Source organism: Nansenia antarctica (assembly GCF_963989245.1).
Source record: "Nansenia antarctica genome assembly, chromosome: 1".
NCBI lineage: Eukaryota > Metazoa > Chordata > Actinopteri > Argentiniformes > Microstomatidae > Nansenia > Nansenia antarctica.
Window position 1 is genome coordinate 90,157,142 of NC_137674.1, and position 12,500 is coordinate 90,169,641.

The 12,500-nt window shown below is 48.4% G+C and overlaps 1 protein-coding gene across 1 annotated transcript in view; it reads left to right on the top strand.

Annotated features, from left to right (window-relative positions):
- The window catches only part of rcbtb2 (regulator of chromosome condensation (RCC1) and BTB (POZ) domain containing protein 2), a gene marked incomplete at both ends in the record, with an annotated part of 15,352 nt that extends 3,912 nt beyond the window's left edge, over positions 1-11,440 (top strand). Inside the window, 8 exons of the mRNA XM_080534161.1 lie at positions 1,002-1,160; positions 3,804-3,911; positions 4,033-4,175; positions 4,480-4,670; positions 5,956-6,082; positions 10,004-10,143; positions 10,666-10,796; positions 11,300-11,440. Coding sequence (XP_080390287.1) covers positions 1,002-1,160; positions 3,804-3,911; positions 4,033-4,175; positions 4,480-4,670; positions 5,956-6,082; positions 10,004-10,143; positions 10,666-10,796; positions 11,300-11,440 — 1,140 coding nt within the window. The remainder of the gene's footprint in view (positions 1-1,001; positions 1,161-3,803; positions 3,912-4,032; positions 4,176-4,479; positions 4,671-5,955; positions 6,083-10,003; positions 10,144-10,665; positions 10,797-11,299) is intronic.
- Between the last annotated feature and the right edge of the window lie 1,060 nt (positions 11,441-12,500).

Below are 12,500 nucleotides of genomic sequence, written 5' to 3' on the forward strand. Positions count from 1 at the left end.
GGACGTGGACGGTTCCTCACCGAATCCCCCCTGGCAGACCGATTGTTTCGGACTGCGGGAGTGAACCCTATCGTATAGCAGAATATATTGATTTCTATCTCAATCCTCTGTCACAATTACATGACAGCTATATAAAAGATACCTACAAATTTGTTGGAAAATTAAAACAATTACATATCTTACCTGGTGCAATGCTCTTCTCGATAGATATAGATGCCCTCTACACTAACATTAAGACAGAACTTGGCCTACGGGCAGTCAGAAATATCTTTCTTAAATATCCAGACCCCGCCAGACCAGATGAGGCCCTCCTTACACTCTTAGAATTAGGCCTGACTAGGAATGACTTCGAGTTCAATTCAAAGCATTTTTTGGAGGTACGCGGGACGGCAATGGGGAAGAAGTTCGCTCCTGCCTATGCAAACATCTATATGGCAGACTGGGAGCGAACTGTCTTCCCCAAATGCCCAAAGAAACCAACGGGGTATACCCGGTACTTGGATGACATCTTTGGAATATGGAATATGGATCCAGTGGATATGGGAGGACCTTCCTCTGTAATATTAGATCTGAAGTCAAATATGGCGTTGGATTGAAGAATGGACCTAGAGGGAGAGACAAGAGTAACGACAACGTGAATCGTCTAACCTAGTGTATGTTATTGAGTGCAAAACCTGTAATAAGTTATATGTTGGGGAAACCAAAAATAGTCTAAAAGAAAGACTCAAACAACATATAACAATTACTAAAACTGATAAATCTACAACATTGTATACTCACCTTAGGCAACATGGCAGCGATAACTTCTCCATCTCGGGTCTGGAATCCGCTACCTATTGGACAAAAAAACAGACTGAGAAACTGCCATTGGCAGTTGGAATCTAAGTTCCCCTTACCTAACCCTAACCCTGACCCTGACCCTAACCCTGACCCTGACCCTAACCTGAGTGTTTCCTAAACCCCCTAACCGTTGACCCCTAACCTTTGACCTGGTGGCTCAGGTGTTTGCGTGGGGCTACAACAACTCTGGCCAGGTGGGCTCCGGCTCCACGGCCAACCAGCCCACGCCACGCCGCGTCAGCAGCTGCCTGCAGAACAAGGTGGTGGTGAACATCGCCTGCGGCCAGCTCTGCTCCATGGCTGTGCTGGACAACGGGGAGGTAAGCTACTTACTGGGTTAAGCCCAATTTATGCTTCTGCGTAAAATCGACGGCGTAGCCTACGCGTAGAGGCTACGGCGTTGGTTGACGCGCACCTATCCAAAAATGTAACTACGCGGCAGTGCCTACGCAACCGTAAGCACTGTGATTGGTCCGCTTGGTAGCACATGATTCCGATATGATTCCGACTCTCTCGTAGACCAAAATGCGGAAGCCATGACAGAAATGTCATTTACTTTTTCTGTAATTACTTATTAATAAAGATTTGAAAAATTATCATAACCATCGTATTATCTTAGTTTAATGTAATTTCAATGCATCATAGAACTTTTATTTACAACAAGCATAACAAAAAGAAATCGCTATTATGCCGCTTTGAGTACACCGTTCCAACGGAGCGCCCTATGGAAGCGTCAGGCACAGCCTTCCTATAAGGAGCGCGATTCAATTTTACGAGATGTACAATCCTGTTTATTTAGAAATAAATGATTAGTTACAGCCCCATGGCTGTTCGTTGGGTTTAAATTATATTTATGATAGACATATTTAATGTAAAGTTATCTAGAAGAACTGTGATTGGTCCGCTTGGTAGCGTCACATTCCGACTCTCTCGTAAATGCGGAAGTCATGACAGAAATTTCATTTACTTTTTCTGTAATTACTTATTAATAAAGATTTGAAAATGTATGATAACCATCTTATTATCTTAGTTTACTGTCATTTCAATGCATTATAGACATTTTCTTTACAACAAGCATAACAAAAATAAGTTTTTTGATCGCTATTATGCCGCTATGAGTACACCGACCAACGAGACGCGACGCGACCAACGTAGAACTATAAATTGGGAGAGCCCTTGCGTAGCCTACGGCGTAGGCGCGCGCACATTCGACGCAGAAGCATAAATTGGGCTTTAGCGTAGCCTAACCCTAACCCTAACCCTAACCCTAGGGTTAGAAACATATTCTAACAGTAGGTTAGCTGCTTACTGGGTTAGCGTACCCTAACCCTAACCCTAGGGTTAGAAACATATTCTAATAGTAGGTCATTAATAGAAACATATTCTAACAGTAGGTCATTAATAGAAACATAATAACAGTAGGTCATTAATAGAAACATATTCTAACAGTAGGTCATTAATAGAAACATATTCTAACAGTAGGTCATTAATAGATAACTGTCACACACATACTCTGGTGTGGTCTCACTTCTCAGGCTGTAGACAAATATAATGAGGCAGGTTCCATGTGAAGCTAAGTTGCGATAAGACATTTGGCTATATTTTGTTAACAGCAAAGCATATCTGACATTAATAATCTGACTCCCAAGTAATATAACTATCACAATGTACGAAGAATTGCTGCGTTTGTGCTGATTTAGTAAAGATCTTTATGAAGGCAAGAAGAGAAGCGCTTGAATACAGTTGCAGTAACTAACACTTTTATCTTTTTATTCATTGTCTTATTATGTTGTTTATTATTTTCTATATATATATATGTATCTATATGTATCTATTCTTTTAGTTATATTTGTTTTTTTGGTTTGTTATTACTATTCTTCTTTTTCTGTATTTCTTTTAATAATGTATGTAAACCATTTTGAATTGCCCGTTGTATGAAATGTGCTATATAAATAAACTGGCCTTGCCTTGCGATGTTAGAAAAGATTCCGATCTCCAGGGGCCGATGTGAAGTTTGTCTTTGTTTGTCTGACGTACGGGTGGGGCTACAACTGCTCTGTCTGTGTTCCAGACGCATGGCTGGGCTAAAACTGCTCTGTCTGTGTTGCAGACGTATTGCCTGGGCTACAACTGCTCTGTCTGTGTTCCAGACTGGGGCTACAGCTGCTCTGTCTGTGTTCCAGACGCATGGCTGGGCTACAACTGCTCTGTCTGTGTTCCAGACGCATGGCTGGGCTACAGCTGCTCTGTCTGTGTTGCAGACGCATGGCTACAGCTGCTCTGTCTGTGTTGCAGACGCATGGCTGGGCTACAACTGCTCTGTCTGTGTTTCAGACGCATGGCTGGGCTACAGCTGCTCTACAGACGCATGGCTGGGCTACAGCTGCTCTGTCTGTGTTCCAGATGCATGGCTGGGCTACAGCTGCTCTGTCTGTGTTCCAGACGCATGGCTACAGCTGCTCTGTCTGTGTTGCAGACGCATGGCTACAGCTGCTCTGTCTGTGTTCCAGACGCATGGCTGGGCTACAACTGCTCTGTGTGTGTTGCAGACGTACAGCTGCTCTGTGTGTGTTGCAGACGTACAGCTGCTCTGTGTGTGTTGCAGACGTACAGCTGCTCTGTGTGTGTTGCAGACGTACAGCTGCTCTGTGTGTGTTGCAGACGTACAGCTGCTCTGTGTGTTGCAGACGTACAGCTGCTCTGTGTGTGTTGCAGACGTACAGCTGCTCTGTCTGTGTTGCAGACGTACAGCTGCTCTGTCTGTGTTGCAGACGTACAGCTGCTCTCTGTGTGTTGCAGACGTACATCTGCTCTCTGTGTGTTGCAGACGTACAGCTGCTCTGTGTGTTGCAGACGTACAGCTGCTCTGTGTGTTGCAGACGTACAGCTGCTCTGTGTGTGTTGCAGACGTACAGCTGCTCTGTGTGTGTTGCAGACGTACAGCTGCTCTGTGTGTGTTGCAGACGTACGGGTGGGGCTACAACTGCAACGGCCAGCTGGGTCTGGGGAACAACGGCAACCAGCAGACTCCCTGCAGGATCGCTGCTCTGCAGGGCATCAACATCATACAGGTGAGAGACACACTCCTCTCTACCTCCTCTCCTCCTCTCTACCTCCTCTCCTCTCCTCTCAACATCATACAGGTGAGAGGGTTGTGTCTCACCAGATGAGTAAAGCTCCTGTCCTCTGCAGGTGGCCTGCGGCTACGCTCACACGCTGGCCCTGACAGACGAGGGGAACATCTACGCCTGGGGCGCCAACAGCTACGGACAGCTGGGCACCGGCAACAAGAGCAACCAGGCCCTGCCCACCCTCATCAACATGGACAAAGAGAGGTAGGCTGGTCTAACCCTGGTCTAACTCTGCCCACCCTCATCAACATGGACAAGGAGAGGTAGGCTGGTCTAACCCTGGTCTAACCCTGGTCTAACCCTACACACACTCATCAACACAACACTTTCCTTCCTGATAATCTGTCCTCCTCTTCTCCTCTCTGTCCTCCTCTCCTCCTCCTCTCCTCTCCTCTCCTCTCCTCTCCTCTCCTCTCCTCCTCCTCTCCTCCTCTCTGTCCTCCTCTCCTCCTCCTCTCCTCTCCTCTCCTCTCCTCTCCTCCTCCTCTCCTCCTCTCCTCCTGGTCAGGATGGTGGAGGTAGCAGCGTGCCACACCAGCCACACGTCGGCCTCTAGGACCCAGGGGGGTCAGGTGTTGATGTGGGGTCAGTGTCGCGGCCAGGCCGTCGCCTCTCCTCACCTGACGCACTTCAGCTCCACCGACGACGTGTTCGCCTGCTTCGCCACGCCCGCCGTCTCCTGGCACCTCCTCACCGTGGGTAAGCCCCTCCCCCCTGGCCCCCCTGTAGTTAAGCCCTGGCCCCCCTGTAGTTAAGCCCCTCCTCCCCTGGCCCCCCTCTAGTTAAGCCCCTCCCCCCTGGCCCCCCTGTAGTTAGTCCCCTCCCCCCTGGCCCCCCTGTAGTTAAGCCCCTCCCCCCTGGGTTCTCCTGTAGTTAAGCCCCTCCCCCCTAGACTACCCTGTAGTTAAGCCCCTCCCCCCTTAGCCCCCCTGTAGTTAAGACCCTCCCCCCTGGGCTCTCCTGTAGTTAAGACCCTCCCCCATTGGCTCTCCTGTAGTTAAGCCCCTGCCCCCTTGGCTCTCCTATAGTTAAGCCCCTCCCCCCTGGGCTCTCCTGTAGTTAAGCCCCTCCCCCCTTGGCTCTCCTGTAGTTAAGCCCCTCCCCTATTGGCTCTCCTGTAGTTAAGCCCCTCCCCCCTTGGCCCCCTGTAGTTAAGCCCCTCCCCCATTGGCTCCTGTAGTTAAGCCCCTCCTCCCTGGCCCCCCTGTAGTTAAGCCCCTCCCCCCTTGGCCCCCCTTTAGTCAAGCCCCTCCCCCCTAGGCCCCCCTGTAATCAAGTCCATCCCCCCTGGGCCCCCCTGTAGTCAAGCCCCTCCCCCCTTGGCCCCCCTGTAGTTAAGCCCCTCCCCCCTTGGCCCCTCCCCCCATGTTTGTCCTGTTGTCCAGATGCTGCATGTCTGTCTGTTATCCAGATGCTGCATGTCTGTCTGTTGTCCAGATGCTGCATGTCTGTCTGTTGTCCAGATGCTGCATGTCTGTCTGTTGTCCAGATGCTGCATGTTTGTCTGTTGTCCAGATGCTGCATGTTTGTCTGTTGTCCAGATGCTGCATGTTTGTCTGTTGTCCAGATGCTGCATGTTTGTCTGTTGTCCAGATGCTGCATGTCTGTCTGTTGTCCAGATGCTGCATGTTTGTCTGTTGTCCAGATGCTGCATGTCTGTCTGTTGTCCAGATGCTGCATGTTTGTCTGTTGTCCAGATGCTGCATGTCTGTCTGTTGTCCAGATGCTGCATGTCTGTCTGTTGTCCAGATGCTGCATGTCTGTCTGTTGTCCAGATGCTGCATGTCTGTCTGTTGTCCAGATGCTGCATGTCTGTCTGTTGTCCAGATGCTGCATGTCTGTCTGTTGTCCAGATGCTGCATGTCTGTCTGTTGTCCAGATGCTGCATGTTTGTCTGTTGTCCAGATGCTGCATGTCTGTCTGTTGTCCAGATGCTGCATGTTTGTCTGTTGTCCAGATGCTGCATGTCTGTCCTGTGTTTCAGATGGAGATGACTACCTGACAGTCGCCCAGTCTCTGAAGCGAGAGTTTGACAGCCCAGAGATCTCAGACCTGAAGTTCCTGGTTGATGGGAAGTGCATCCATGTTCATAAAGCCCTGCTGAAGATCAGGTACAAAACAAACCACTGCACCTGACCCCAAACTACAGCATGCATTCATCTCTGGAGAGGAACCTTAGTACACTGCTGTAAAAGCCTAGCGTTTATTTATTTATTTACCAGGGACAGTGCACATTAATCAACAAATCAGTTTCCACATCAATGTAAATGCGCCAGAGTTAGCTCATGAGCCAATTTCCATCTGTAGTCCCTGAGCAGGCTATTACAAAATGAATGGTGTAGTGTCATTAAAAACATCAGCAAGCACAACAAAGCAACAAAACAGGCAATACACTACATGACAAGACAAGACAAAGCAAGACAATACAAGATAAGCAGGCACAGCAAAATGCATTACATTGCAATACAGTACAAAAAGAGATAATACACAGATACATGACAAAGTGACGAATATAATTTAAAACAGTGTTTACGAGGAGTGCCTGAAATGAGTATGATTACTCATGATCACAAATTTGGTTTAGTTTAAGCCACCCCTTAAGTTTAAGTTTATAAGTTAGATCAGTAGGAAGGGTATTCCAGTAATGGATGGCTCTGACTGAGAAGACTGTTTGCCCAAACTTGCTACATCTAAATGGTACATCACAGCAGTGTTTCCTCTATATGCATTTATTGGTGGCGGGCCGCCACGAATGAATTTCCTCCGCCACAAATTGATTCAGTCCACAAAAAAAAAAAAATAATAAAAAAAAAAAAAAATACAAAATCTGAACATTTTAGCTGATTAAAATATATCTGATCCTAGATCAGCGCTATAATGGATGTTGACTAAAAGTGCACCTAAATCCACGCCCATCTCTCTCTAACCGCTGATCCAAAATCAGATTAATGACATTAAACATTCAGTTGACGACGTGACACAAGGGCTCCTGATTGGTCTAAATGTGAACTGTGGTATTCTGTGTACAGGCCACCGTAGTGACATCAGGTCAGGTGGGCAGGTTACGACGAGACAACAAGAGACCGGTATTGTAGAGCTTACAGAGCGAGTTAAAATAAAGACACTACATTGAAATACAGAAGGACTCACGTGTATGTTTAATAGAATAACACGACATGGTGTCAGAAGTCCTATAAGTGAGTGTTAAGAGTTAGATCGGCCGACAAGTGTAATTTGAGCTCGTGACGGTGAGAAGGGAGAAGAAAAGATGGATGGACGGAATTACATGCTGGAAAAACATGCAGACACAGACAATAAGAGACACACGGGAGAAGTACGGGAAAACAGGGCTGATGTGGGTGTCATCAAAGGTAAGAGTTTGTTTTCTTTAACTCAGCTGATACTCAGCTGTTTACCGAATGCTCCATCTGACTGTGATTTTACTTCTGTAATTATTGTAATTCGTATTATATTATAGCTGATGATCTTTGTGTGTGTGTATGTGACTGTTAGTCACAAGTTTATATTCTGTATTTTCATATATTTTTTTTGGGCCATCCTCTAGTTTTGGCTGAAATTACGTCGTTGTTTTGAGCGCGCGTGCGCGTTTCATGCGCGTGCACGCGGGGAAAAAACCGCGCGCGCGGTCAGGGCTACCCGCCACCAATGTAACAATTCCTGGAGGAAACACTGCACAGTCTCCTCTAGTAGTTGCCCTTGTTGCCCTGCTATTACTATCCTTCTGAGTTATAAACTGACTCAGTGGATGAGGTGCAAGCCCATGTAGAACCTTAAAAATTAGGCAAGCATCTGCAAAACGTTTAAAACTAACAAAATTAAATAAATTGTACTTTTGTACTATATGGCAATGGTGGTAACTATTGGCCTTTCGGTCAAGTGTCTTTAACGTTTTTTTGTAAAGGGACTCAAGTGGCCTCAGAGTTATTGCATTCGCTTGTGACCAGCTTGTAAAACAGTATGATATATGGGAGAAGATCATGGCATGCATGAAGAGCTTGGCTGCCTCTATTGTTAAATATGGTCGTATGTGTTAACCAGGTTAAATTTGACAGTATTTATCACTTTTTTAACATGCTTTTTGAATGTTAGGTTGGAATCTAGAATGATTCCGAGGTATTTGAACTCTGAGACCACATTGAGCTTTACTCCAGTTTTACTTGTATTGAGGTGTAGGCATGAATTTTCTAACCAGTCGGATACATGGACCATGGCTGTTTAACAAGCAACAGCCTTCTCAACACTTTAGAGAAATCCGTCTGTGTGTTTCTAGTGCAGCGTGTCAGCTTCTAGTGCAGTGTGTCAGCTTCTAGTGCAGTGTGTCAGCTTCTAGTGCAGTTTGTCAGCTTCTAGTGCAGTGTGTCAGCTTCTAGTGCAGTTTGTCAGCTTCTAGTGCAGTTTGTCAGCTTCTAGTGCAGCGTGTCCGGCCCTGTGGTCTCGGCCTTCCTGGCTGTGTTATGAGGAAGCGAGGGCAACACTTTTGTTTCCCCTTTTGCTATTTTTAAAGACGCTAGCGAACATGCAACATCCGCATTCTAGTGTCCGGTTTACATTCTGCACTGAGGGCCAAGAAAACACCATTAAAACAGAAACAGCTGAAACGGCTACAGATTTGAACATCTTCCAATGTGCTGCTGCCAACAAGCTAATATAACATGAGACCTGACATGAGACCTAACCCCAACAAGCTAATATAACATGAGACCTGACATGAGACCTAACCCCAACAAGCTAATATAACATGAGACCTGACCCTAACGAATGAATGAATGAATGAATGAATGAATGAATGAATGAATGAATGAATGAATGAATGAATGAATGAATGAATGAATGAATGAATGAATGAATGAATGGACTTTATTGTCATTGCTACAGTACAGGTACCAAACAACGAAATTTAGGAGGGGTGGCTCCCCTGGTGTTAGGAAAGGGGAAAAAAAACACTTTTAGAAAAAGAATAAAATCACAAGAAGGTAAGGAGCTGGTTTACATAAATAAAGGCTATGTACACAATCCACTGTACTATACTGCACAGATAGTCAACTAGGGTTGTCATATTGCACAAAAGTATTTTTTCACGTTATTTAAAGTGTCACAGTTTGCAGGCTTGAAATGTACATGTTTGTGCCTCAGCACTAGCTGCCATACAATCCGTCCAGACTGTCCTGGGCCCAGAACTTAGGCCTTTGCTGTGTTCAGGGCCTTGACGGCCCTGTGGTAGAAGCAGTTCTTCAGTCTGTTTGTCTTAGCGGCCGGGGTCCTGTACCTCTTTTTCGAGGGCAGCCTGATAAAGTGTACGTGCCCAGGGTGGGTCGGGTCCCTGGAGATCTTGGAGGCCTTCCTGAGACAGCGTGTGTTGTACAGCTCTTCCAGAGAGGGGAGGGGGGCGCCGGTGATCTTCTGTGCTGTTCTCACGACTAACCCCAACAAGCTAATATAACATGAGACCTGACCCTCTGCTCTGGTTCAGGGTTAGGGTGTAAGGAGGCCACGGCTGTTAGGGTCAACCTGACCCTGTGCTCTGGTTCAGGGTTAGGGTGTAAGCGGGCCAGGGCTGTTAGGGTCAACCTGACCCTCTGCTCTGGTTCAGGGTTAGGGTGTAAGGAGGCCACGGCTGTTAGGGTCAACCTGACCCTGTGCTCTGGTTCAGGGTTAGGGTGTAAGGAGGCCAGGGCTGTTAGGGTCAACCTGACCCTCTGCTCTGGTTCAGGGTTAGGGTGTAAGGAGGCCACGGCTGTTAGGGTCAACCTGACCCTGTGCTCTGGTTCAGGGTTAGGGTGTAAGGAGGCCAGGGCCGTTAGGGTCAACCTGACCCTCTGCTCTGGTTTAGGGTTAGGGTGTAAGGAGGCCAGGGCTGTTAGGGTCAACCTGACCCTGTGCTCTGGTTCAGGGTTAGGGTGTAAGGAGGCCATGGCTGTTAGGGTCAACCTGACCCTGTGCTCTGGTTCAGGGTTAGGGTGTAAGGAGGCCAGGGCTGTTACGGTCAACCTGACCCTCTGCTCTGGTTGCAGGTGCGAGCATTTCCGTGCGCTGCTGAACGAGACGGACGAGGAGTCGATGGAGATCCACCAGTTCTCCTACCTGGTGTACCGGGCCTTCCTGGAGTACCTGTACACAGACACCATCAACCTGCCCCCGGAGGACGCCATAGGTACTGCACCCTAACCCTAACCCTAACCCAGGGACAGAGTCCCACTCACCTCACGGTCTCAGGAGGTAGAGGCTGTGTCTCAGGAGGTAGAGGCTGTGTCTCAGGAGGTAGAGGCTGTGTCTCAGGAGGTAGAGGCTGGTGGAGGTAGAGGCTGTGTCTCAGGAGGTAGAGGCTGTGTCTCAGGAGGTAGAAGCTGTGTCTCAGGAGGTAGAGCCGCCGTCTAATGATCGCAAGGTCGGCAGATTGGTGGTTCGAGCCCCGGCTGGGCACATGTCGAAGTGTCCTTGGGCAAGACACTCTTTTGAACCCCAAATTGCTCCCAGTGAGCGGGCCGGCGCCTTGCATGGCAGCTTACCGCCATTGGTGTGTGAATGAGGGAATGAGAGGCCGTTGCGCTTTGGAATAAGACACTGTATGTCAGTATATTTACCATTCATAGCGAAAGCTTCAGCAAACCCATAATAATGAAGAATGCTGTACAATGACATCTGTTCATTTCCTGTGACATCATTTCCTGCGCAGGGCTGCTGGACCTGGCTACGTTCTACCGCGAGACGCGTCTGAAGCGTCTGTGTCAGGAGACCATCAAGAGAGGAATCTCTGAGGAGAACGCCGTCACGCTGCTCTCCGCCGCCGTCAAGTACGAGGCCCGGGTAATAATATAATAATAATAATAATAACTTTATTTGTGTAGCACTTTACATCAAAGTGCTTTACAATAGGTAAGCAACAATTTAAACAATGTAAAACAACTATTTCAATTTAAAAACACACATAATTTCACAGCACAAATACACAGGCTATGACATATAGACAACAGAAAACAGGTGGGTCTTTAACTTGGTTTTGAACACTTTCACTGAGCATGCCTGTCTGATGTCCAATGGAAGACGGTTCCAAAGAGTTGGTGCACGGAAGGAAAACGCACGCTCACCGATTGTCTTTTTCCTGACTCTAGGAACAGTCAAGGGGTAGGGGTAGGGTCAGGGTTAGGGTCAGGGGTAGGGGTAGGGTTAGGGTCAGGGTTAGGGGTAGGGTTAGGGTTAGGGTCAGGGGTAGGGGTAGGGTTAGGGGCAGGGTTAGGGGTAGGGGCCGGTTGTAAAGCACCTCTCTGTTGTCGTCCTCAGCATTGACCAGCCCAGCTCTTCATTTTTAGGACCTGGAGGATTTCTGCTTTAAGTTCTGCGTCAACCACCTGACGGCCGTGACGCAGACGCAGGCCTTCGCCGCCATGGAGCACGACCTGCTGAAAAGCTTCATCAGCAAGGCCAGCCGCCACGGAGCCTTCAAGAACTGACCGCAGCGCTGGGGGGAGGGGCCTGTTTCTGGTGGGAGGGGCTTGTTTCTGGTGGAAGGGGCTTGTTTCAGACACTGAGGGGACAGACAGGTCACTGAGGGACAGACAGACAGCTCACTGAGGGACAGACAGGTCACTGAGGGACAGACAGGTCACTGAGGGACAGACAGACAGCTCACTGAGGGACAGACAGGTCACTGAGGACAGACAGGTCACTGAGGGGACAGAGAGAGTTACACCACAGGGCAGACAGACAGGTCACTGAGGGGACAGAGAGAGTTACACCACAGGGCAGACAGACAGGTCACTGAGGGGACAGAGAGAGTTACACCACAGGGCAGACAGACAGGTCACTGAGGGGACAGAGAGAGTTACACCACAGGGCAGACAGACAGGTCACTGAGGGGACAGAGAGAGTTACACCACAGGGCAGACAGACAGATCACTGAGGGGACAGAGAGAGTTACACCACAGGGCAGACAGACAGGTCACTGAGGGACAGACAGACAGGTCACTGAGGGGACAGACAGGTCGCTGAGGGGACAGAGAGAGTTACACCACAGGGCAGAGAGACCAAACTCACGCCAAGGGGAGGAACACACACATCTCCACTCCACTCTGACATCTCGTCATTAGGATGATGTGGAACATTTGGCTTGTCAGTCTGGGTGGAATCCGTGTGACCCTAACCCTTCACCTGTGTGATGTCAGAGACCCTAACCCTTCACCTGTGTGATGTCAGAGACCCTAACCCTTCACCTGTGTGATGTCAGAGACCCTAACCCTTCACCTGTGTGATATCAGAGAGACCCTAACCCTTCACCTGTGTGATGTCAGAGACCCTAACCCTTCACCTGTGTGATGTCAGAGAGACCCTAACCCTTCACCTGTGTGATGTCAGAGAGACCCTAACCCTTCACCTGTGTGATGTCAGAGACCCTAACCCTTCACCTGTGTGATGTCAGAGAGACCCTAACCCTTCACCTGTGTGATGTCAGAGAGACCCTAACCCTTCACCTGTGTGATGTCAGAGACCCTAACCCTTCACCTGTGTGATGTC